General features: G+C 44.2%; 1 protein-coding gene across 1 annotated transcript in view; it reads left to right on the top strand.

The window, feature by feature from the left end:
• Positions 1-25,877, top strand: part of Dct (dopachrome tautomerase) — a 38,871-nt gene extending 12,994 nt beyond the window's left edge. Inside the window, exons 5-8 of the mRNA NM_001427268.1 lie at positions 2,154-2,333; positions 4,144-4,279; positions 20,337-20,538; positions 25,494-25,877. Of these exons, the coding sequence (NP_001414197.1) occupies positions 2,154-2,333; positions 4,144-4,279; positions 20,337-20,538; positions 25,494-25,666 (691 nt within the window). The 3' untranslated portion in view covers positions 25,667-25,877. The remainder of the gene's footprint in view (positions 1-2,153; positions 2,334-4,143; positions 4,280-20,336; positions 20,539-25,493) is intronic.
• Positions 25,878-26,273: the final 396 nt, after the last annotated feature.

The following is a 26,273-nucleotide window of genomic DNA, read 5'->3' as shown; positions in this document are numbered from 1 at the left end:
ACACAAGCACAGGCCTTGGATGTGGGAGGCTCAACAATAGCTCCCAATCCCTGAAGGCTGCACGAGAAAATAAGTGACCCAGAGTCCAGAAAGATTCCCTCTTCAAAGTGTCCTTGGACTCAGTCTCTGTGCAGGTGCAGTTTGGTAATCCCACCTGGCCTTTGGGGCTCCATTCCAGGGTTCCCAGATTACCTGACACCTCAGATAGCACCAGATGCTGTGTCTCTGACTCTCCCTACTTGTGCAAAATTTAATTTATGAATTGGGCACCGGAAGATATCAACAACGATAACTAACGAGAAAACAGAACAATTATTATAGTGTTCCAAAGAAGACCTATGTGAGCCGTCTCTCTCGATGCTCCGGTTTCTCAGCACACTGTCAGAATATTTTAGAGCAGAGTTGACCAGGGAACTAACCATGGAAAACAAAATTGTGGATAAGGGGAAATGATCGTGGCTCAGAAAAGGATTCCCTAAGAGGTTCCTTTGCCTTCCTTCTTATTTTTTCTCTCCAGATTCCCATGTCTTAGGTTGTACTTTGCTTTCCTATATCATGTCATTCAGTGACCTCAGGGCCTACTTCCCTGGTTGTAGGCACATAGTTGTTCTGAGGTGTTGGTCTGTGCTGGGTGGATGTGTGTGGTGAGGGACCTGTCCCGGGGTACATGTGTGTTCAGGGGGGGTCTGGACCTGCATAGGAATACCTTCTGTGTTCTGTACATGTCCTCAAGCCCTCAGTTAGACCTCAGCTGATGCTTTAGATACCCTTTCTCAACTTCACTGAGTTCCACAGAGCGCCATTGGCACTGTGCCTTTGTCTACTCATAAGTGACATGAGGAGTTTCTGTGCTCACACTAGTCTAAAGAACACTGAGTTCAAAGTGTGTTTTTAAAAAAATATTTGGAACATCTTCTAGCTGCCCTAGATGAAGATGAATTTATTACCAATCATCTGTGGGAACGCAGACGTGTCTGATTCTGGGACCCTTGATCTCACAGACGGCTCTCACTGGAACGCTCTGGGAAATGATGCCTGGGAGGCCTTGGTTGCTGAGGTTGGGGTCCTGGCACCTTCTGTCTTTGCATGTTCTCGTCTTTTCTATGCATCACTCTTTCCCTCACTCTTTGTAGCCCATGCACTAATGTCTTTAGGATCTACCTCCATCCACACACCAGTACTCTGAGATTCCAGGCTGCCAGCGGCAGACCTTGTGGACCCTTCCTCTCCGCCTCACATTCAACACCTAACTATTCATTTCCAGCTGTCTTCACACAGTTCCTAATGTGCTTTTTGCTTTCGCACTTTAAAAAAAAAATGATTATTTCACAGCACAGAGAGCCGGCTCAGTGGTTAAGAAAGTCCTTGATGAGAAACTGTGAGAAGCAGAGTTTCAATCCCAGCACACACTTGATAACCTGGGCATCCCGGGCAGGTCTGTAAGCCCATCTCAAGGACCAGCTTGAGGAGGAGGAGCGGAAGAGGCTTGCTGGCACTTGCTGGCTTCTAGCTAAGGAAATGCGACCCTCAGGTTTTTGTACCCACACACACATGTGTACATACATTCATGTAAATAAGCATAGGGACGAGTATTATTTTTATTATACAAATATGGGGTATAATATTGATTACCATGTGCGCATGTGTGTATCCAACGTAGGACAATCAAATCAAGGTATTTAAGACTCGAATAACTACTTACTTTATTACTTTTTATTACTACATTTTATTTGTATAATTATAGCTGTTTCTTTGGCTTCCTGTGTGTCTCCAGTTGTCCTAAGTGCTTTTTCCAGCTCTATGCAGATATTCCCTCTAAACTGGCTGTGTAATAGAAGCTACTATTTTACCCCTTTAACTTTTCCAAGCTCAATTACAATTACAGTTGTCAGCACCTTGCCTGTAAACCTGTCCCTGTCTTTTAAACTGAACGATAATTACTATTACATTTACTCCTGTGTTCTTGCTTGGGCGACCACAGGTTTTGAAATGTCTCCGTCCACGATTATCTTTAGGGGTGATGTTTTTTTTACACCTAGTTTGGACCCTGTGAAGTAACTAACGGCCATGATCCCCCATGGATTTGCCTGGATCAAATTCATGATACCACCCACCAAGTTAAGACATACTGTTTTTAATCTTGCGAATCTTAGTTTGGATGACTACAACCGCCGGGTTACCCTGTGTAATGGCACCTACGAAGGTTTGCTGAGAAGAAACAAAGTAGGCAGAAATAACGAGACATTGCCAACCTTAAAAAATGTGCAAGACTGCCTGTCCCTCCAGGAGTTTGACAGTCCTCCCTTCTTCCAGAACTCAACCTTCAGCTTCAGGTAGGCGATGGTCTCTTCTCAGAGCAGTGCTCCCCACCCCTCCTCACCCCAAGACCCTTTAATGCAGTTCCTCATGATGAGGAGATACCCGACTATGAACTTGTTTTCGTTGCTACTTCTAACTTCACTTTTGCTACTGTTATGAGTTGTAAGGTGAATACGTTTTGGAGATAGACGTTTGCCAAAGGGATCATGGCCCACAGGTTCAAGAACCACTGCATTAGTGGGACCAAAAGAATCCGGGTATTGGCTGATACCTCCAAATCTCAATACTCGAGAAAGGCTTAAAAACACAGGGTAAGGAGGGGTTGGTGTTGAGAAATATACTCTAACCGACACTATAGTTTCATCAGCTTCTAAGTAGGCTGTTTGATGACATTCTAACTTCTGATTTCTGTAAACATATAGGCATTACCTCGGGAGCCATGGCATCTCATGAACTCTCACATTTCAACGGTGCTCAAACTCTTATCCTCTTCTTACTTTCTAAAATCGGACATTAGAAGCTCATCAGTCACGCATCTTACTATTAGGGTCTGACTCTCAGGGGAGCTTTTGGATTTAGCTCTAAGTATCGCAAAGCATAATGGCCTAATACTTTAAGACCGGCCATCAGTTTCCTCCCACCACAGAAGAGTAGTCGTGAATATGTATGTAAACAAGGTTCTAACAAAGATGATCCAGGTGTCCACGGAAGAGAAGGTGGTCACCCAAACTGCATTCGTTCTCTTTCTCTACAAGCTCCCAACCTCCCACACACACAAATTACATAACTTATACTGGGCTAGGGACAGGGTAGGCAGAACTTAATTTCAGGAATTTTGCTGAATGTATCAGGCTTTGAACCTGGCACTGGAAGTGGGCATGGTCCTTAGAGTGGTGTCAAAAGTAGGCAAAGGGCCAAGCATGATGGTGCATGCCTTAATTGCAGCACTTGGGAGGTAGAGGCACGGCAGATCTATGTGTGTCTGAGGCCAACTTGGACTGCATAGTAATTTGCAGGCCAGCCAGTGAGATTCTGTTTCAAAGATTCGAGCAAAAAAAAAAAAGTAGGTGAAGGGTAACATTTTAAGATGGTTTTAAAAAGAAGAATGCATTCGTTTTTTCCTTGTGATAAAAATGCTATTAATCCGGACTGCTTTCTCTCTAGGTTTGAGCTGCGAGTGTAATCACTGGCATCGTTTGAGAGTCAGTTAGGAACATAACATGGTTAGGACCCAGCCTGTTCTTACTGGGGAGGAAACTCTAAAAACAGGTCATGAACATTTCCTTCCGTGCTTCCAAGGCAATCTTCCTTTCCAGTATCACTGTGGCAGGGAGAAATGTTTAGAATTTCTTGGAACTAGAGAGGGAAACAAGAGAAGAACAGGGAAATGCTGGGGTATGTTTAGAAGGATACTTGTCTTCCAGCCAAGCAGACAGTCTATTTCATTGAGAAATATGAATGTAAGAATCTATGTTGATTCAAAATTCATTTACTGAACACAGGTCATATATGGGGGAGGGAAAACAAGTCCTGGCAGTAACATGAAGGAAACATAGTCCTTGTCTTTCAATGGTATAGAAAATGAAAATAAATAGTTACACTGTTCAGGAAGAGAACAATGTTACCAGGCAGGTACAGGGCAGCATTGATTGAATTCCTTCCCCTTGCAGAAGATTGTAACAAAAGGTGGAGGGGAGAGAGCCCTTAGTCAATTGGTGGTGGAGCCTCAGCTATTCTTGTCCAACCTTAGAGGAGAAGATGGCTGGGTAGTGTTGAGACTTTTGACGATCTTCACTGAAGTCACCACACTCTGGTTTCTCTCAGGAATGCGCTGGAAGGGTTTGACAAAGCAGACGGAACATTGGACTCTCAGGTCATGAACCTTCATAACTTGGCTCACTCCTTCCTGAATGGAACGAATGCCTTGCCACACTCAGCTGCCAACGACCCTGTCTTTGTGGTATGTTAGAGACTCAGAACTTACGAAGCTGTTTCTATGTATTATGTTGGATGTGTTGACTTTGCAGCGAAGGTTTGGTGACGTTTTGTTCTCTACCTATATACATTGATTTTAATCCACACGGGACATGTGGCCAGGTACCAAATGAAGACCCTACTCAGGAACCAATCCTTTAGGATTGGTTGGATTTAGATAAACTTAACCGGGAGTTTACAGTCCAGAGGAGAGTGTTAGCAGAATTATGTTAGTAATCTAACAAACTGTATATCATAAATTAGCATAGCTGTAAATGATGTTCCCTGGTGAATGAAAGGTGTTGAAGAGTGTGCACAGCATGGCATGTAGACTACATTTGTTTGTTGCCTGTAGGAAACAAAGGCTTGGGTAGCCAGAAAGAAGGAGAAAGAGGGATGCTGGCTGGATGAGAAGTGCAAATACTCTCAGCCACAGTAGTGATTCAAAACCCAGGACAGGAGACAGCTGTGAGACACAGGACAGGAGACACAGCCATGAGAGACAGGACAGAAGATAGCCATGAGAGAGACTTGGTACTGTCCACTCAGGGTCCCAGTGATACCCCAAGAACAATGAATTTCTTTGAGAAATCTGATTTCAGTATTACTTCAAACCATGAAATCTCGACCATACTTGGCAATGGGGTAATCAATGTTACAATCCCAAGCTACACTAGTTCTTAAAGATGTTGGCCAAGGAGTTCTCTGGAGACAACTCAAATGGGGATCATACCATCTGGGGCCATAGTATTTAGCTGCCTGTCATGATGCCTTTTACTAAGAGATGGTCCTCTAGGAACAGCTATAAAACAGACCCCCCTTTCTGTGACTTAGTTACTCACGGCCAACCATGGTCCTGGAAGAAGAAGAAAGATGAATATGAGATATTTTGATAGTTCACATTCATATCAATTTTATGATAGCACACTGTTATTATTATATTATTTTATTAGTTTGTTAATTATTCCTGGTTGCTAAGTTACACTTTCTCATAGGTATGCATGTAGAGGGAACGCACAGTGTATGTGAGGTTTGCTATCAACTGAGGTTCAGGCATCCAACGAAGGCTTGGGGCATGTGGTGTCTGTTTCCTTCTACCACAGATAAACACATTGAGTTGTTATAACTCCTTATGGGGAGAGAATGAGGATGCTGGAGAAGTCCTGGCCAATGGACATTAGAAAAGGTGGTTAGGCTTTGGGTTGGTGCCTGGTATTTTGTGAAGAGAGAAGCAGGGAGTTTCATTCCAGATCAATCCTGTCAGGAAGAAAGGGCGATTCTATCATTGACTACTGAAAGCACTTGCCCATAGGAAGGCAGATATTGTTTATTGGTACACCAGCAGCAGTCATTTGTAGCAGACAGCAAAGGACACTGGGTATTTTGTCTGTGCTCAGACACGTCTATAGCGTTATACTGGTTTGGTCCTGATCCATCACAGTCACAGAAGGCCCTGTCTGTGGCTGATGTTCTGTGGAGTAGTTTCTGTCTGAGAGAACACATCCAGGCCTAGCTGACAGTACCAGGCCAGCTCCTAGGTGTTGAGGTTGCTTTTCTTTCTGAAGAACAGCTCGTTAAAGTTGGCTGCAAAGATTTATAGAACAGCAATACCGGTTTTCAACTGCTGACCTCCAGCAAGGTGTCTGCTTTGGAGGCTCTCAAATCACACTGCTTGTTTGCCAGCTTTCTTCAGAGCTGTGTGCCTTAGGTAGATGATTTAGGATCCATCACACAAACACACACACAAAAAAATCTCCCTTCGTCCTTTACATATTTGATAGTATTTTGCATTTAGATTCTTCCAGAATTTTCCTTTCCTTTGTGTTGAATTAATATCCATGTCTCAGCTTGCTCAGATTTTTGTAATAACACACTGCTGACTTGTTAGTGTGAACAAAAGCCACTGCCCTGAGCAGGGGATCAGCAGTGTACGACCAACACAATTAGCGTTGGATGAAAGTTCCTGTATTAGCTTTTCTTATCACTGCGACCAAGGCGCATGACAAGAAACAACAGGAAGGGAGAAATGCTCATTTTGGCTTACAGTATAAGGGGATACAGGTGATTGTGGTGGAGAAATCATGGCAGAAAGTAAGAGGGCTCCAGTCCCATTGCACCCATAGGCAGGGAGCCCGGTAAACAGGAAGTGGGTTCTGGCTATAGAACCTCAAAGCCCTCCCACAGTGAATCACTTCCTCCAGCAAGGCTCCATCCATCAATGTTCCATCAAACCTTCCGGAAAAGTGCTACCAGGTGTGAACTAGTTGTTTAAAGACAGCAGTCTGTAGGGGATGTTTCACATTCGAGCTCCAACAGCTCTCTTCCTGGGCCTCCTGGCTGTGCGCTTGAGTGATGGGAAGAGGTGAGGAGGAGTAAACTCTCTTGTGCTGTTTCCTAGAAGGACACTAGTCTTATCCCATCATGGCTACCCTTAAGACCTCAACAAACATTAGCAGTCTCCTTTGAAGTCACATCTCTGAATGTAGATACATCAGTGAGCACGAGCTTCAACACATGAAAGTGAATGAACTCAACTCACGGCATCATCAGTTTCTACAAGTTTGTCTTCGTGGGCTCCTGGGAGGCTGTGTGACACGATAAGAAGACACTTAAGTCTAAGTCAACTGGAGGCTAAACAAGGCAACTTGACTTAGACTTGAGTCTCCTTCAAAAGAGGAGATGGGTGATCATTCCTTCTAGAAACTGCTTCTCCTCTCAGGTCTGCACAGCCATGATGCCTGATGGGGTTGTCAGCCGTGTGGACTGTTGGTCCCTGCCTCTGACCAGGTGGGACCCATCTGTGAGGCATCAGCAGCCATCACACCATCTGCCTCTTGCTGGTTGCCCGAGGTCTCTGACTCCATGTTTCAGATCATTTCCTTGGCTATCATTTCAGCCTTCAGCGCATGCCCAGATAATCTTGTACCTATCTGAAAGGATATGTCTCTAAGGAGGTCTTGTCGAAGTGTGCAGCGTCGACCATACATTTGTGCACACAATCCCTACTCGTAAGGACAATTTTACAGCTTCTCTTGTCGGTATTTCAAGTTGCTCTCAGTAGAACATGAGGTTCTGTAACAGGTTGAAGAGCTTCCTCTTCACAAACATTGCTCTGCTCCTGAAGGAAATAATAGCAATGGCGCTAAATGATTTTCTTTGTAGACCTGCTATCTTTTTGGTTGTGAGCCTAGCCTTTAACGGCTGAGCCATCTCTCCAGCCCGACCTGCTATCTTTTTGAGGAAGCTCGTGAACCTCGCCTACAAGGACAGGTCACATTTTTCTGTAAGTGACCAAATAGCAAAATTCTGGGGTTTTCCGGCCCCGAGAGCCTCGATTACTCAGCACCCTCTCTCTCCGTCCCACTTCCTCTGCTTCTCTCTCTCCACCCCTGCCTCCTGCCCTTACTTTATTTTCTAATCAGTCCTGGGAGCTGAACCTGAGTTCTAGTGCTTGCTCAACAAACATCGGGCTGTATCCTCATCCCTTACTGAAGCACTGAATGCAGCCACAGATAACGCACAAACGATTGAATGTGGTATCCCAGTAAAGCCACGCAGAGAGACAGACAGTAGGCCCACGTGGTACTTTGCACTTGTCTTATTTAACCCGGTACTATGATCTCATAGTTTTTCTTTGTCCTCTTTAATACTTTTCTGGCTCTTATCCTAAGGGAGCAGCATTCTTTGTTTGCAGCATAGGACACTTTCCCTGTCTTCTCATTTTTCCTTCTGCCTTTCTTATTTTCTGTTTTGCTGTAGGGGGTGGGGCTCTTACTATGTCCCCCACGCTGGCCTTGAACTTATAATCCTTCTACCTTAGCTTCTGGACTATGACTGTAGTCATATGCTTTTCCTGTCCTAGGTGAGAACCCACTTGGTAACTTCGTTACTAAGAACAAAACAAACCATTGAAGCTTACATGTAGTTCAAGGCTACTATGTATTTAGTTGTCTCCGTCTTCATTACTTTTAATATCTTCCATGTTGAAAATTTTGGGAGTAATACTGTATTATTAGATACATAAAACAAGGACAGCAAAACAGCAGGAAGGAGGAGGGAAGAGCATTTGGTCGCCGTTTTCAAAACACACACTTACTTAAGGCTGTTTACGAAGAAGCTATGCTGAAGCCAAGTGAGCTTTAAATGATTTTGCATCCCGAGATTTAGGTTAAACTATTTTAGTTGACAGAGTTATAGCTTCAGGAATTTCATATTTGTGAGGCAATTTAAGCAACCCTGCTGCATAGTGCTTTTATTAAAAATTATTTTGTAAAATCTCTACAAGCAACAGAACTATAACGCTGTGTAGGATCGCGATAAGAAGGAAGAGAAGGCAGAACGTTAGGAAGGAGGGGAAAACCCTCTGAAACAATGTCTGAAATTCTAATAATTCTGACGAGTTGCAGCAAATCCACACATTTATCATGGAAAATGAGGTTAGGCCCCAGGGAAGCTGAGGACCCCTGGGGAAACCAATACACTGTAAAAATTCAACAGTTTGAGGCTGAGAAAGAGGCTGTGCTAGGAATGTGACATTCTGCCCAGAGCCTCAGGATACTTTTCCCGGAAGCGTCTTAGAAAAGGGCTGAGCAGTTTGTCTCTCCGCACCTAGTTTATCCCACCCCATGTGTGTGTGGCAGACTTACCAGTCTTGTCATCCAACAGAAGCTGGAGTGGTACTACATGGCTGTAATCTCAACACTCGGGAGCTAGAGGCATGAGGATCAGGAACTCCAGGCCTTCACTGACAACATAGAAATTTCAGAGCTGGCCTGGTCTATAGGAGACCCTATGTTAAAAAAAAAAATAACCATCTCCCATTGAACATATATATACATATACACCACTTTTTAATCTAATGCTGTCTTTCAAGACACAACTTCCGTGGTTTGGGGAATGAGACCCAGAGCTACACACAGGCATAAAGCCTACCGACAGAGCCAGCCCAGGCACCACCATTTAAGGGCATGGCGTCTGTTATACACGGAAGTTATTTTCCAATGTCAGCTATTGTGAAGAGTGTGGTGAGAAACTGGGTGCCCTTTCACATACTACCTACCCCCTTTAGATCTAAACCCCGTGTTGGAGTTCACGAGCACACAGTGGTCCCACTTCTCATTTTTGAGGATGCATTCTGTCGTTTTCCACCATTGCTTTACTAAACCAGCAGTGTAAGTCTTCACCTTTCTCCACAGCTTTGCCAGCCCTCTTACGTTCATCTTCTTGGTACAAGTCCTTTGGCTGAGAGGTGGCATCTTTTTGTGCGTCAGAGTTACCCTTTTACAAGGTACATGCAATGAGTTCCAAGCACTTGAGTTGGTTGTGAGGTCTGTGAGTTGACTAGATAACGATAGCTAGCTCACGTGTTTGTTTTCTATCAAATGTGCTGTAATTCTAACTGGACTAAGCCTCTGAAATCAGTATCATTACCATCTTCTCTCTCTCTCTCTCTCTCTCTCTCTCTCTCTCTCTCACACACACACACACACACACACACACACACACACACACACACACTTTTTGTCACCTGACATAAATTAGAGGAAGGAACCTCAACTGTAAAAGAAAAGTCTTCTCAAGGTTGACCTGTGGGCTAGCCTGTGGTGCATTTTCTTAGTTGATGATTGATGTGGGAGGGCTCAGCTCATGATAGGTGGTGCCACCCTTGGGCAGGTAGTCCTGCGGGATATGGGAAGACAAAGTGAGCAAGCTTGGAGAAGTAAGCTAGAAAACAGCACTCCTCCATGCTCTCTGTCTTAGTTGCTGCCTTGAGTTCCTGACTTCTTTTCACCATGGGCTACAAATGTGAGCTGAAACAACGTTTCTCCTCAAGTTGTTTTAGATCACAGTCATTCTTTACCGCAGTAAGGTGGATGTGAGCGCGGTGCTTCTGTGTGAGTGTGCACGTGTGTGAGATTAATAGAGTGTCTCAATGTTCTCTACTTATTTGAGATAGGGTTTCCTGCTAAGTCTGTAGCTCACTGACTCAGCTAAACAGGCTGGGAGCCCTGGCATGCATCTGTTTCTAAGTTTTCTGGAATCATAGGCACCCGGCTATTTTATGTGGACCTTGGGGATCTGAACTCAGGTCCTCACTCCTGTGTGGTAAGTGCTTTACCCACTGAGCCATTGCTCCAGTCTGAAGAAAAAGCTTTAAAATCCTCATAATTACATGTTCAGCTTTTAAGTTTGAAATTTTGATTTGTGCTTGTGTTTGCTTTTTTATACTTGCACCATGTGCATGCAGTGCCATGGAGACCACAAGAGGGCACTGGAAAGCTGGAGTTAGGGCGAGAACACTGTAAACACTGAACCCAGGTCTTCTGCAAGAGTAACAAGCGCTCTGAACAACCCAATCACCTGTTTAGCCCACGTTTCAATTTTTATACTTGTTTCCTTTCAAGTTTCAGGTTGCATATAGTAGCAATTATAGTATATTAGTGACACATATTGTATTTCTACTTGTTTCGCTTAACTATAACGTTGTTACATAGTTTCTTAATGTTTCATTTGGTACCTGGGATTGAAGCCAGGGCTTCAGGTATGCCAATCACATGCCCTGCCATGTGACTGCACCTCCAACCCTCCCTAAAATCTTGAATCCTAAAATTAATAATGCATATACAAGGTTCACAGTGAAAGCTATCTAAATGAAGCATTGCGTCTGTCTTTCAGCCACTCGCTACCATTTCTCTCTAGGTATAGTTTGTAAACCTAGAAGCAAATAGGTTATACATCCAACTAATTGAAAATATACTATAGACTGTTTTCTTCCCCCACCGAGGTTCCCCCTCCCTTTTTTCCTCCTCTCCATTCCTTTTCTATGCCAGCATGCATCCGTTAATAAAGGCTTTTCTCTTTCCCCTTATTCTGGTTGGTTGGTGATCTACTGTATAGATTTATCATCAAAAATTTAATCAGTCTTCCATAGATGGGCACTGCTTCAGTCCACTGTGTATGACTATAGCAGAAATCCCGAGGTTGGGTAAATCATACAAAACAGATTACTATAGCTCATGGGTGTGCTCCTGCAGTCTAGACTTGAAGACCTTGTGTAGCCTCAACTCATGGTGAAGGCAGCAAGAAAGCATTTCTCAAGAGAGGAAACAAAGAGCTGAGGAAGCCAAATGTATTTCAGTAACAGCTACTACAGGAGTTGGATTCTGGTCCAGTTAGGCAGCTCAGCTACTTGATGACTACCAGAAAGAGAGTGTCAGCCACTCAGGAGATCGGTCCCTCATGACTTAGTCACTTAATGTTCCTATTACCTCTCTACACCTTTACACTGGGAATTAAAATTAAACATGAATCTTGATGAGGACAAACCACACTGAAGTCACAGCAGGCATTTAACAGTTCCTAATCTTTTCATTTACCAGTAATATTAAGATATATCATGTAGAGCAGGTAAGGTGAGAAGACAGAGTAGAGTCCTTGTATGGGAGGGGGTGATAAAACATTGGACTTTGGATAAAAATCCTGAGTTGTCCCCAAAGACTGAAGGACAGTCCCTCCTAACCCCTGCATGGTGCAGTCATGGTCATTGCTAGCCCCTCCTTTTGACTTTGCGCTCTTTGTCCCTGTGCTGTCTTGCCTTCTCCTCTTTGCTAATTTGGCAGGAGAAGTTTTAATTCGAATTTCTCTTGTAAATGAAGCTTTGTATCTTTTCTATGCATTTACAAATCTTGCTAACATTTGCTTTTATACGAGCCATGTGTTCATTTCATCATGATGTCTGTATAATTAAAAAAAATAAAAAATGTTCGAAAGAACCAGAATTAGTGAGACTGATTTGCTCTCTGAATGGTCAACAAATCGCAACATCCTCTGTTTTTGAGGCTTTTAACGGAAAAAGTAATAGCAGGTTCATGCAAATTTAAATTGTTCATCTTACTAATTTATTTTTAGTTTATGAGAATCTGGTGTGTTCATTGACATCACATCCGGTCTGGCCCAGTCACATGTGTAGTGACTTTGTTTAGGGTCGGGCAGAGGTTAGAGTATGGCCTACTAAGTGTGGATCCTGGGCTTTGCCCTCCAAACCTCGTTTTCTGTTTTATTTTCTGTTATTAAGAAGCTGTTCACTATTGAACATCTATTCAGTGACAGTTCCTATTCTATAGGTATGAACACAGACATGATGTTTTAACCTCTCTATGCCAAACCATACTCCTCGTTTGAAACTTGGAGAACTGTATTAGTCAGGGTTCTCTAGCGTCACAGAACTTATGAAATGTCTCTGTATAGTAAGAGAATTGGTTATGATGGCTTACAGTCTGCAGTCCAACTCCTCAACCATGGTCAGCTGTGAATGGGAAGCCCAAGGATCTAGAAGGTTCTCAGTCCCACAAGGCTAGTAGATCCAACAGATGTGCTAGCAAGTAAATGCATGTAGGTGAAGAAGAGCGAATCTTCCTTCTTCCAATGTCCTTATGTAGGCCTCCAGTAGAAGGTACAACCCAGATTAAAGGTGTGTACCACCATGCTCGTATCTGTGACTTTTGTCTCAGGCTGACCCTGAACTCAGAGATCTCCTTAATTTAGTCTCCTGGGATTCATAGCCACTTTGCCTCAAGATCTCCATGCCAAAATCCAGGTCAGAAACTTGTATCTCCCAGCCTCAAGATCTGGATCACAGGTGAGCCTTCCAGTTCTGGATTGTAGTTCATTCCGGATATAGTCAAGTTGACAACCAGGAACAGCCATTACAAGAACGTAAGACTCGAGATGCTGAGGCAGACGCCCATCAGCTGGAAAGGTTTACCACTCACACAATTTCTCCATCTAATTCTTCCAACGATTTTGCCTTTGGGACAGTTCTTAACTCAACCCACCACAATGGCTTTCATTATAGCTGAGCCAGTTCAGTGCTGTTAGGTCAGGCTAAGCAGCAGAGTTAACCCTAGTTGGGAAGGGCATGTCTCACTAATTTTGAAAGGATGGGGCCATTGGTTTCACTGTGTGCACGCTTCGTAAATGCGGCGTTCACTTTTTAAATATGCAGTTTAATGTAGCGGACACACAGTCCCTACCTCTTAAGCGGCATCCTGTCTGAGTAAGATCTAGAAGAGCCAAAGGTAGGATGGGTAACCACCACAGGCAAAGGTCTCTGTGAATCCCATCTGGTCTGAGGATGTTACATGGGCAGACGCTAAATGCCTTTTCAACAATAGGGCTTTCTAAGTACGAATGGACTGAATTAGATGCTCCTCCTTATCAGTCAGATAAAATATGACTGATAAGCCATAGTTTTTGCGCACATCTAGGATGGTATAGCACCAGCTTCAGTTTCCGTCCCCTAGGGCTTTTCTGATTCCACAACAAAACACGGCCTGGAGGTAGCTCTCAGCAGACTGGACCCTCACACTACCACAGAGCTCTCTCTTCAGAGAGACCCTCACGGAGGAGGATGCTTGCTGAACTGGCCACAGTGCTCAGAAAATTGATGCACTAATAGCAGAACCCTGGTGCACCTAATCTTTGTGTTTGCTCAAAAATTTCAAAACCATAAACATTTTCCCCTCAAGGAATTAACTGCTGAATTTCCAGGGTTCAGTTTCTTCTATGTGCTATTTATATTGTATACAATATATTCATAGGCATGTAGGCATAAATATTTGCATACATATATTCCATGTTGTCTTAGTGTGGGTTTTATTGCTGTGAAGAGACATCATGGCCAAGGTAACTCTTATAAGGGCCAACATTTAATTGGGGCTGGCTTATAGGTTCAGAGGTTCAGTTTATTATTATCATGGTGGGAAGCATGGCAGGGTCCAGGCAGGCATGGTGTTGGAGAAGGAACTGAGAGTTCCACATCTTGGTTAGAAGCAGCCAGGAGACTGACATTGCAAGGCAAACAAGAGGAGAGTCTCTTCCACACTGGCAGGTGCCTGAATAAAGGAGCCTCAAAGCCCACCCCCGCAGTGACACACTTCCTTCAACAAGGCCACACATACTAATAGGGCCACTTCCTGGACCAAGCATATGTACGGTGATACATATATAGTACTATTATATCCATTTAATTTAATGATGACTTTTTATTTTATTTGTACGTGTATGTGTGAGTGCTTGCACATATATCTGCATACCATATGCATTCTGGTGTTCTTTGGGGTCAACAGAGCGGGGGTCACAGGCACTTGTGGGCTACCACGTAAATGCTATATAGCGAACTTTGGTTCTCTGTAAGAGCAACGCATGCTCTGAATCACTGAGCAGTCTCTCCAGTCTGTCTCATCACGCTACAGATTGAACCAGGAGGTGTTTCTTTTCTGAAAAAACTTCTCCAGAATGACAGAGAAATATGCCCACCCCCCTTCTCTGTGTGTGTGTTCATGCAGGTGAGTGTGAGGGCCACAGGTTGACATTGGATGCCTTCCTTAGTCACTCTATGCCTTAAAAACTTATTTACCTATTTTGTGTTTGTGTGTGCATGCACAAACTTGTGCCCTGTAGTGTACAGTGGTCAGATGTCAATTTTCTGGAGTCAGATCTTTCCTTCTCCAATGTGGGTAATGGGGTTTGAACTTACCCACTGAGCTGTCTTACCACCTGTTAATGCCCAAATGCTCTTTCTACTACAATCGCACACTGGTCCATTTAGGATGCTGTAATGAAAATAGAAAATACCAGAGACTGGGCTCAGCCAATCGACATTCATTTCTCATTGCTCTGAAAAGTAGGAAGTTCAAGGGGAAAGCATCAGAGTGTGGTGAGGTGCTGCTTCATGGTTCACAGAAGGCTGTGTTGTTGCTGTTGTTGATGTTGTTGTTGTTGCTTTGTCTTCACAAAAGTGAGAAAATGAGAAAGTGAGAAAATGTTCTCCGTGGTCCTCTCTAAGGGAACTGATCCTGTCCATAAGTGCTCCATTCTTATGGTCTGGCATCTTGCAGGGGGCTATAGCTTCCAACTGTCACAGCCAGGCTTAGGGATCCACCATGAGCTAGGGAAGGACACACCATCCAGTCTGTACAAAGCTGTTTCTTGTCTTTGACTGAATTGTGTTTCTAGGGCACAGCCCAGCCACGCAGGTAGAAGTCTGGATGCCCCTCACCACTTCACACACACACTATGGCTTATTTCAGGAAATGTGAAAACAGGACCATACATTGCTTCAGTGCCTTGGTGGAAAAAGGCAAGAATTAAAAAAATCATCCATGAAAGAGCAAGCTGATTAAATATGGTTTTGTTTTCAAGACAGAGTCTCAGCGTATTATGTAGCTCTGACTGGCCTGGGATTCTATATATAGAGCAGACTGGGAGGACCAGAACTCACAGAGATTTTCCTGCCTCTGCTTCCCCAGGGCAAGGGATTAAAGGCACCTTCACCAGCTTAAATACATTTGAAAAGGGACTTAAACTTTCGCCTTAAGTTTTAAATTAGAGGGCAGTGCCTGTTTGTCCATGTCTATGTATGCCTTGCGACTTTTAAACAATCACATCTGACTTTACCTCTGAATTCCGAATCTAGAACCACAACAGTAACATGTCACCATCATACAAGCCTCTCTGATGATAAGGGGTGTCTTCTGGGTGGTTGGGGCTGTGGAGGCCGCAGTGTGCTGACCTTTGATAATGTGTGCGTCTCTTTGCGGCTGGACTCAGCTGTTTGTGATTCCTTTTCTCCAGGTGCAGAAAGTCTTCTCAATTCTCCTGTATGGCAAGAGTCGAAATTTATAGCCAGCTCAGTTCCAGCCCTTTGGCGGTAGCCTTAGCCTCATCTGCATTCTCGTGTGGTATTCTCTTGCCTGTGAGAACGATCCGTGCTGATTGATTGCTTTCCCCTGCAAGGATTACATTAAAACGGTTTTTAGCCATGTGCTCCCATTTTCTTCAACAGTGCTTCTGAGTGGAGACTCAGGAGTTCCCCCCCTGCTTCTTGAACCTATCCTTCTTTTGCTAGGAGGAAGCAGAATGGAGCCAGGCAAGACTTTGTCACGTTATTCCTAAATGCTAAATTTTAATACCAACCCGCATTTACGTCTCTGGGTAGTTGATAAAAGTCCATAATACTATACCTTTACTTGACTTTTGCTCCCCACATCTGACCCTGAAATAGCATTTGGCCGTTACAGCAATAATGCCCAAGTTAATTTTCAACTGTGTCCAACAAAGATACAATTAGCGTCCCAGAAAGAACACAAGGTTTCTTGTGGAAGAGCAGCATCTGTAGCTTCAGCACAGAGGCTTTCTGCACTGGCTACACTGTCTCCCTTTGTGGCCGTGGATGTGTTACCACTTGCAGTCTATTCACTGTAGTCTGCAGGCTTTCCCAGCACGACGCTCTTCCTCATTTACTGGGCTCTGTAAATTGGGTCCTCTGTATGTTGTTCCTACTCGAGCATTTATTGTATGTTTTATGGCCCTTATGAAACCTATTGTCTTTTATTGTTTTTCTCCTCCCTTTTATCTCTGCTGATGATAAATTGCTTTAGAGTTTTGTCTGCTTTTTTAATTATATGCTTTGCACTGGGAGGATTCACTGTGTTTTTACAAGCTGTTAGCCTCTTGCTGCACTGGCCCTGCATCTTACTGGTGCCTTGAGATTCTCTTGTCTTTTTCCTAATCACACTTTTATTTCTGACATGGATTGGCTCAGAGATCGTGAAAGTTCACAATTGACTTAGGAACTCCTGAGTTGAACTCTACACTTCATCCTCCTGGTCAAACGTGAGGATATTCCTAAAAACTAATTTGCTCTTGTGGTTGGGCTCCAGACTCAGCCAAGTGATTGATGAACAGGGTGATTTATTGTATGGGAAAAGAAATAGGTGGTTTGAGAACTCTGGCTTTAGCATAGCTTAAATCCCAGAACTTGCGAGGCTAGTCTGGTCTGCAGAGTGAGTTCCAGGACAGCCAGGGCTACATAGAGAAAGCGTGGCTCGAAAACCCCAAAACCAAACCAAACCAACTGAAAGAATTCTGGCTTCCTCTGCAAAGGGACGAGGATGGATGCAGAGGTGCAGAGATGGCTCGGCAGCTACTGTGTAGACTGCTCTTGCAGAAGACCCGAGTTAACACCCATGTCAGGTCCACAGCTGCCTGGTGAGCCCAGCTCCAGTGGGCCTGTTGTCTCTGTAGCCACACTAGCGCACATGCGCATACTTTCCAGCACTCAGGCACACACGCATGTACTGAATTAAAAACAACATAAACATTTTATTGTAAAATGAGCTCTGGCTTTACAGCTGGGCATCCTGGGTTCGAGCACTCTTGCTCCGTCTTGCTTTTGGACAAATCTCTTAATGCTTCGTATCTTACATTCTGTTTAGATCGTGCCTTCCCTCACTGAAATACTAAAATCCTAATCCTTGATCACTCTAAGTAAGTGACTTTGTTTCTGGGTAAGTAGCTCAGGTAAGGTGAAATAGAGGGGCATGTGCCTTATCCGGTATGCAAGGGGCCTTAGCCTGCTTTCCGTGCTATAACAGAAGTCTACAGTCTGCATTAATTGTAAACAATAGAAGTTTATTTTGTTATGGTTCTGAAGGCTAGAAGGTCCAAGAACACAGCACTGGCATCTGGCCGGGGCCATCGCACTGTGTCCCAGCATTGTGGTAGCTCAGGAAGGGCAGCATGGGAGTTTCTGACCAAGGAGAGAAAACAGGAGAAGCTGGGTTTTGGTTTTGTTTTTAATGAGAAAATGGGTCCTATAGTAACCAACCCCTACCCGTAATCACAGTCTTAGTCTATCCAGGCGTTCAGACTCAGTCTCACCGTCAGTGGCAATGGAATGTCAGCAGGAGTTTCAGAGAGACATTCAAGCCTTAGTAAGTGATGTCCAGGGGTCTGGGCGTGGCAAGAACACATGAATGAAGATGAAGGCAGAGAGCCACGACCAAGCAGTGGCAAAGACCCCGGGAAGGAACCAGCTCCAGCAACATCTTACTTTGGATTTCTGTCTTCTAGGACGGGAAGAGCATGAGCTCGCAGCGTCTCAGGCACCCAGCCTGAGATCCTTCCTTACAGTAGCCTGAGCACTTAATGAAAGCAGCAGCCATTAAGTCAGGTTGTTCTGAGGTTCCAGCACATTGTTATTCATAAAGCTCTTAGGGTAGCGTTTGACACAGAACAAGCACTAACAATATTAATCATTGTATTTAATAAGGGCTAATTATGTACCATAGGCCTCCCTAAATGCCCATCTTTTTATTAGCTAGCTCTACAAAGTCATGATGCCGGAGAACAGTAGCCTGCATACACCCATAAAATAGGGATCCCTTCATTCCTCTCCTATGAGCCATTGTGTCAAATTAAGCTGGTAATAGCACCGATGCTATAGTTGAAGCGACAGTCACCCTTTGCTAACGTTTCTGACACAACAGAAGCTGCTATAGGTTCTGTGTTGCCTTCTCTGTCTCCACACTGCCACGTGCTGGTGTCCACTGCCGATGTTTGCAGTGCTCCCTTTGGTCAACACTCATGATCCATGTCCTCCTATTCTTGGAACTTACTGATCCTTGACCCCCAGTGCCAACACTAGGGTTCAAGGAACAGCTTTCTCTGTGTTTGGTGGAGCGAGTCTGAGTCTGTCCTGAGCTGTTCAGACTTACTCCTTTCCCTGTGGTTATCTACTACTGTGTTAGAATGACCCCAACACTTCAGCTTGAAGTCTGTGTGACCATTTTGTTTCTTGTGATTTCCCATGAGTTTGGGCAGAGACTCTGGAATGGCTTTACTGAGCCTGGGTGGGTCATGATCTTGAGGCATTTGGAGTCTGATAGTGGTAGATACCGGGGCAGCTGGAGTTTAGCTAGCATTTGTTGCTGTTGGCTTTTCTGTGTGGCTGAGTTGGGCTTCCTGACAAAATGGCTGCCTCCAGAGAGGTGGGGCTCGTATATTGTGACCTGAGTTGACCATGTCTAAGACATACGAGGAAGAACAAATGATGTCCGTGAGCATCCCGACCTTGCAGTCTAGGAATGAAAGAGGAAGTCTCACTGCCAGATGTGAAATCTACTGAACTACGTTTACACCCTGTTTAAAAAGAAAAACAAGTCAACTGAACTCTTGCTTTTATACCCTGTTTAAAAAAAGATCAGGGCTGTGCGTATGGGGACTGCACTGGTGATGTGGTGAAATATATAAAGACGGCAGTGTTTGAAAGGGTTTTACAGCTTCTCTGAGAAAATAAAAACGAGTGTTCTGTGTATTCATATACTTTTAGACTTTTTATTGCTGTGCGATACTAAGAATTCAAGGAAGAGGTTTGTAAAATGGGTAGGAAAAGGGCACGCGAAATCCGAAAATCCACCTTCAGTGTTTTTATTTCCTTTTTATCGCTCGTTAATTTTACAGTAATGGCGACGGCTACCTCTTCTTTTCTGCTAGGCTCAAACATCTAGATTTTGAGGAAAATATGTATCTATCATATTTTCCTTTCTTCCAGAAGCACTAATTAGCACAATGTGCCGAAGGTCTTTTTTCTTTTCGGGTTTTTTTTTTTTTTTTTTTTTGCTATTCTTTTTTTTTCCCTCCATCTTTATTAACTTGGGTATTTCTTATTTACATTTCGATTGTTATTCCCCTTCCTGGTTTCCAGGCCAACATCCCCCTAACCCCTCTACCTCCCCTTCTTTATGGGTGTTCCCCTCCCCACCCTCCCCCATTACCACCCTCCTCCCAACAATCACGTTCACTGGGGGTTCAGTCTTGGCAGGACCAAGGGCTTCCCCTTCCACTGGTGCTCTTACTAGGATATTCATTGCTACCTATGAGGTTGGAGCCCAGGGTCAGTCCATGTATAGTCTTTGGGTAGTGGAAGCTCTGGTTGGTTATGTGCCGAAGGTCTTAGATGTTTCCAAACCAGTGTGGAATTTGCAACATGAGTTCACTCGATCAAAGGATTTACATACCTTTGAGGAGGTGGGTCCCTATGTCATCGCAAGGTTCATCTGAAACCCACCAGTCATTGCATGTGTGCATGCATCGTCAGGGCTAGGCTAGGCACACACACGCTCCACGTTAACACTATCTTCCATTGCAGAGATGGCTGGGGTCGGGTGAGTTGATCAGCACCATGTTCATCTGTCTTGCAGGTCCTCCACTCTTTCACGGACGCCATCTTTGATGAGTGGCTGAGGAAAAACAACCCTTCCACAGATGCCTGGCCTCAGGAGCTGGCACCCATTGGTCACAATCGGATGTATAACATGGTCCCCTTCTTCCCACCAGTGACCAATGAGGAGCTCTTCTTAACCGCAGACCAACTTGGCTACAATTATGCCATTGATCTGTCAGGTAAGGAGTACGGCCTCTAAGTGGGTGACTCAGTCAGCTGCTAAGACAGCTTTCTTTCTCTCTTTCCCTTTAATGTAAGCAAGACTGTTAATTGAAGCATTCAGGCTGAGTTAAGTTTATTGGCTATTTTCAGAATACCTTGGATTTAACTAGGTAAATCATTAAGCTACCAATTAAACATCAGAAAGGGACTAACTGCAGACCACTCAGGGAAACTGTAAGTTGTTAAAAGACACATCCTACAGAGGTAATGTCAACTCTTCTGCCCGATTTCACAGTTTTTTTTTTTTTAGCTTAACTCACCAAATCTATGAGAACTGCCCCCACATGTAACCAATAAAGTCCAAGTGACTCATCCGTTGTTTCTTTGATTGATAGGGTGAAATTACTTTGTAGCTGCACCAGGTGTTTTGAGTCAGCCTTGGCTACATGAGTGCTGTATGGACAGGTCTACCCAGGATATCATTGAGCTTCAGAACAGATTGGGCTTCATGGAGGTTATGCCATGATTCCAAATCCAGGATACCTTTATTAGTAGGCACGGATATCTCTCTTCTTTTGCCCAGACTCCAGGGTGTCACATGTCCTTCACAGAGTCTTAGGGAAGCTTGAGAAAGGATAGATAAAACCACAGAAATATTTTAAACTGTGGAGAAGCTGCAGAATAGAATCTGCTGGAAGCTTCTTCCCATTCATGGCTGTCACTGCCCTTACTCTTAGCCGACAAAGGGACTCCAGAGCTCCTCATGTTGCTCTCTGACATGGAGACTCTTTTGGCATCTCTCTGTTTTCCCCTCTGTTTGGCACTGGCTGCTTCCTGTCGGCACTAACTCGGAATGCTGAGGGCATCCATTTAAAAACTTCTTTCTCTTTGCTCTTGGATTAAGCACAATGATAGGTTAGGGTGATCCGGGCACCCTGATCTGCTTTTATTCTTTATATCAACAAATCAATTAGCAGGCATCATTAAGTCCCAAATATGCCTAAAATCTGTCAACTTCCCAGAGGATAAACAACCATGCTGGGCGATGGTTTGACCATCAAATGTAGACTTCTGCACGGGGAGGGGTGTGAGTAAGGGGTGTTCTTCTCTGCTAACTCCTGGGCTCACTGGCGTTCAGCAACCCAGACTGACAAAGGAAAGATTAACAGGAGAAATGTGATGCCCCTCTTTATGGGACACCGGAGTCTTCCTAGAACAGAAAGAAAGGAAGACCCAGAGAAGTCAATGACTTAGGAGCTTAGACGCCACTTTAAACCAAGAGTGAGAAGTCACAGGGAGGTGACTTGACAAAGGCAAACTATGGGAAGGGAGTCCGCAGGGAAGCGGTGGCCGATGAGGCGATCTTTTGCAGGTCTGTACAGTTTCCCGCTGCTTCCACAGCTGACGGGCCTTGTTTCTTTCAAGTTCCTGCGTTTAGTCAGTTAAGGAGGCACTAGGAAGTGACGTCTGCTGAACATCAAATGCCTTTATCTTAAGATGGCCCTCTTACCCATGGACGCATTGTGGGGAGGCACATTCTCTTCTGGCTGAGGGTAGGAAGCAGTGAGTGGCTCAGGGAAGACTGTACAGGATGGATCTGAAGCTGGAGTTGAGGGGACTGATGGATGCCCAGCAGGTGAGCAGGTGCCTTAGACTGAGGAGGGAGAGGGACGGGCAGGGAACTGCACAGGTGGCTTAATTGAAGGCTGGGAGAGGGAAACTTGGCTCTGCCCGCCTGATCCCTGACTGTGAGATGTTGGCAAGCAGAGCGCTCTCAACTAAAAGAGAACCAAGACATCTCTGACGCCTCCTCTCCTCCCTGCCGTCTCTTATTGCTCTTTGCTTCCCAAAGGGCAGGAAGGGGCTTTCTCCGAAGTTCCGGTTCCCTTAAAAGCCAGACACACCAGAAGATCAATAGAACAGACTAGATTTCATGGCACATTCAGAGCCCAGCAAGCTTGTCCTCGGAACACCGTTAATCTCCCCTGAAAAGCCACACGATCTTTTCCTGCCATTACTCTGCAACTCCAACCAGATGTCTCTACTCAATGTTTTACACGTCGTGGGACTCCCATGCACTTACATATTCATGGACTTGGATGCTGTTTCTCCTGTTCACTTGCCTGTTCTTGGCCTTATGCTTCCCTTATGTACTTGAATGAGTCTATCTTCACAGAGTGAATAGGAAACCCTTTTGCTTCCACACCTTGCTCTACTGGAAGGGCCTAGGCAGAGAGTCACTGGGCATTTATAGAAGACTAGGATTCACCATATGATGGCTACTACATCTCAGTTTTGTAGAACAAGGAATGTTCTATAGACAATGGTGATGACAGCCACACACAAATGTGAAGGTTCTTGAATACCACGAAGTGCGTGAGAAATAGCTATGATGGTAAAAGCCTATATTATATGTATGTTACCACAATCTAAACACGTATTTTAAAAAGGCCAACAGGATTTGGACAATCAGAGGCCATAATTTTTGGCGTCTCGTTAAAGAAATGCCAGAATAAAAATCCATGGTTTGTTGGTTCTCACCGTGTTCCTCTGGGTAGCCTGCAACTTGCTATGTTTTTTTTGTAGATCAGGCTGCCTTCAAATTTACAGAGATCTCCCTGCCTCTGTCTCCCAAGTGCTGGGATTAAAAGTGTGTGCCAACATGCCTGTTTAAAACTCCATGTTTTAAGAAGTTATAATGAGCTCACGCAAGGCCCCGGACAAGATCATACGAGACCTGTACAGGATCACACAAGACCAGCACAAGATCACACAGGGCTCCACAAGAACTGTACAAGGTCATATAAAAACTGCACATGGTCAAGTCATTAACAGTCTATAAGTTTAGCACTGAGTGGTGTACCTGATGAGCTCCCACCCATAACTGAGACACTGTTGATAGTTAATGGCTTCTGATGGAGGAGAGAGTTATTTTTCCTAAAGGTGTGAACGTTGATAAGTCTACCATGCTCTACTGGATCTGGAAGGAGCTAAGAGAAAGGCTGGAAGGTAAATACCAAAACACTATGCATGAACCTATCAAAGAATCAATCAAATGTTACATTTTTATATACAATTATATTTCATATTGCCAAGGATTAGCCTTGGCTTGGTTGGTGGTCCCAAGGAAGGGATGTTCAGGAGTGGTGAGAAGAAAGACTGGAAATCAAATTGTGGGTACAAGCTGATACCCTGTGTTCTGCTTGAGACAGCTTTCTCTGGAGATCTCTAGACAGCTTATCCAGATAGCTCAGCTCTTGCAGACCAAAGCCCTGTCCTTTATTTAATATCAATTTAGTCGGTTACTTATCCCACAAATCAGCATCTTATGACCCCAGCCCCCTGATTCTAAAAAAAGACAGCAAGCATATTCTTTTTTCTTTTTCTTGACACTGCAAATGAATTCAGAGATTGGCCTACCTTTGTAAGCACAGACAATAAGTTTAACTGGTTGGGGTCCTGTCCTGAAATTACCATTCCTACCACACCTGGGCCTGGACCTAAACTTTTTCTGTACCTGACTGTGAACTCAGGAATCTGCCTGCCTTTGTAAGCACAAACAATAAACTTGGCTGAATGGAATCTGTCTCTTACTACTCCCTAGATCTCTTTATCTCCTTTCTTAATACTTTTCTGACAAGTTGGCTCATAGTGCAGCTGCCTCTGTTCTTTTAGGCCCATGAAGCCCCTTATATAATTCATATTGTGTCCTTATATGTTGCATAGTTGAGAAATCACATATTTTTTTGAGCTCATGTCTTCAGAGTTCTTTTCCACAGCCTTAAGGGCTCTCTTGAAGGTCTCAGCATTTACTGTTTTTGCTGAGACATTAGATACACCCTTGCCTTCTGGACTGGTGCTGCTTCTAATTGTCATAGAGTCATTAACCTTGGCAGGGAGAGCATTCCGTGATAACTTTGGAAGGGTGAACATTTCCCGAAGGAGGAACAGATGTACACACACCACACACACACACACACACACACACACACACACACACACACACACACATACACACACACACACACCACACACATACACATACACACACCTCATACCCAGCAACTGTCAACACTTGTGGAAGTGTTCCAGGGGTAGGAACCGTGTCACATTGTTTCTTCCATGATCATGCTGGACTTGGCATCATATAATATTAATAAAAATATTATATTATGAAATGAAAAAATAAGTTATAAGTAGTAGCAAGTTCTGCTGGGTCATATAAAGAAAGGACAAAGAAACTCCTTTTGGAGGGATACAGTCATGGTCTCTGGCCGTTGGGACTGGAGAAGGTTGAGAAGGTACTCTGTCCTTTAGGTGAGGGTTAGGCATTGAAAGATATGATGGCTTGGAGCCTTCTGCAGCATCTGATGTGATTTAAGGAAATGTCACACAGGCATAAACGAATTTCAAAAATACACTAACTTCATGGGAGAGTAGAATTAAGTGTGAGCAGATTAGATATATAATGTGAGAGGCTTAGATCTTATTCAAAACTACTGAAATACACAAAGAGGTCTGCCTCTGCTGGCGTTTCTGTCAGGAGAGTCCATCTGCTCTCTTACACATTTTTATCATCCTCCACACGGGTAGAGACAATAGCAGAATTTCCCACCGAGAGGGTCGTTCATTTATCCATTCCCCCAAAGATCATCTTACCTCTCGTGTCTACAAGCGAGTTTCTATATTACAAAAGCAGGTGTGCATTTCCTTAGAGGTTTTGTTCTGCATCTAAACATCTATTGTGACAGATTTACTAAATGCAGTCAGCCCGATTTAAATAATGTTTTCTGCTGCCTTGGAAAACAGCGGTGGCTCTGAGAACAGTGAGAAGAGGGAGGATGAAATTCTAGCAAGGCTTGTTTTGTTTTGCAAACAAATGTACGTGAGAAAGGGAAATAGTTTCATTTTCTAGGAGTGTTTGGCTGACGGAGTTGTAACCACGGAGCCTTCTTGTCTACTCTCATTTCAGTGGAAGAAGCTCCAGTTTGGACCACAACCCTCTCAGTGGTCATTGGAATCCTGGGAGGTTTTGCTGGAGTCTTGGCGTTTCTGGCTTTCCTTCACTACAGAAGGCTTCGCAAAGGCTATGCACCCTTAATGGAGACAGGCCTAAGCAGCAAGAGATACACAGAGGAGGCCTAACAGGCTCTCTCCTGCTTGACCTAGGTAGTCACTAAATGCACCCTCACTCTTCTTGGGATCGGTGAAAATCTTGAGCGTGTGCTCCTTAGCAGTGATGCTGATCCCCCAACTTTGCTTATTACACGCAGACAAAATGCTTGGGTCTGTCACCGTCATCAAAGTAAGGTGTGGCTAGTCCTACGTGACCTTTGATTAAAAGTCCTTATACTGATTAAGCCTCTTTTTATTCCAAAAGCACAGCCACCACCGTCGCCACCATCTCCAACCACCACCACCAACACAAACATTGAGTGTTTGCCTTTAAGCTTGCAGCTAAGTGCACTGTGAGAGCAGGATACGAACAGTCAAAATATCTGCCTGAAATAGTGTGTGTGGGAAGTGTGCTTGTCGATGTTTCACTGTTATACTGAAACATGTGACGCAAGAAGAGGAGAAGGGTTTTTTTGAAGAAATGAATTTTTTCCAAAGTTGCTGTTTTATAAGTGCAGGGACAAGGTGCTGAATTTGATGGTCGCGTTGTTGATAGAATCCCAAGGTGGCATAGAGCATCACATGGCAAGAATTAAGGTGTGTGTGTGTGTGTGTCTGTGTGTGTGTCTGTGTCTGT

The sequence above is a fragment of the Rattus norvegicus genome, chromosome 15 (genome assembly GCF_036323735.1).
Source record: "Rattus norvegicus strain BN/NHsdMcwi chromosome 15, GRCr8, whole genome shotgun sequence".
NCBI lineage: Eukaryota > Metazoa > Chordata > Mammalia > Rodentia > Muridae > Rattus > Rattus norvegicus.
The sequence above is the reverse complement of the archived record's forward strand: the minus strand, read 5'-3'. Positions and strand labels throughout refer to the sequence as shown.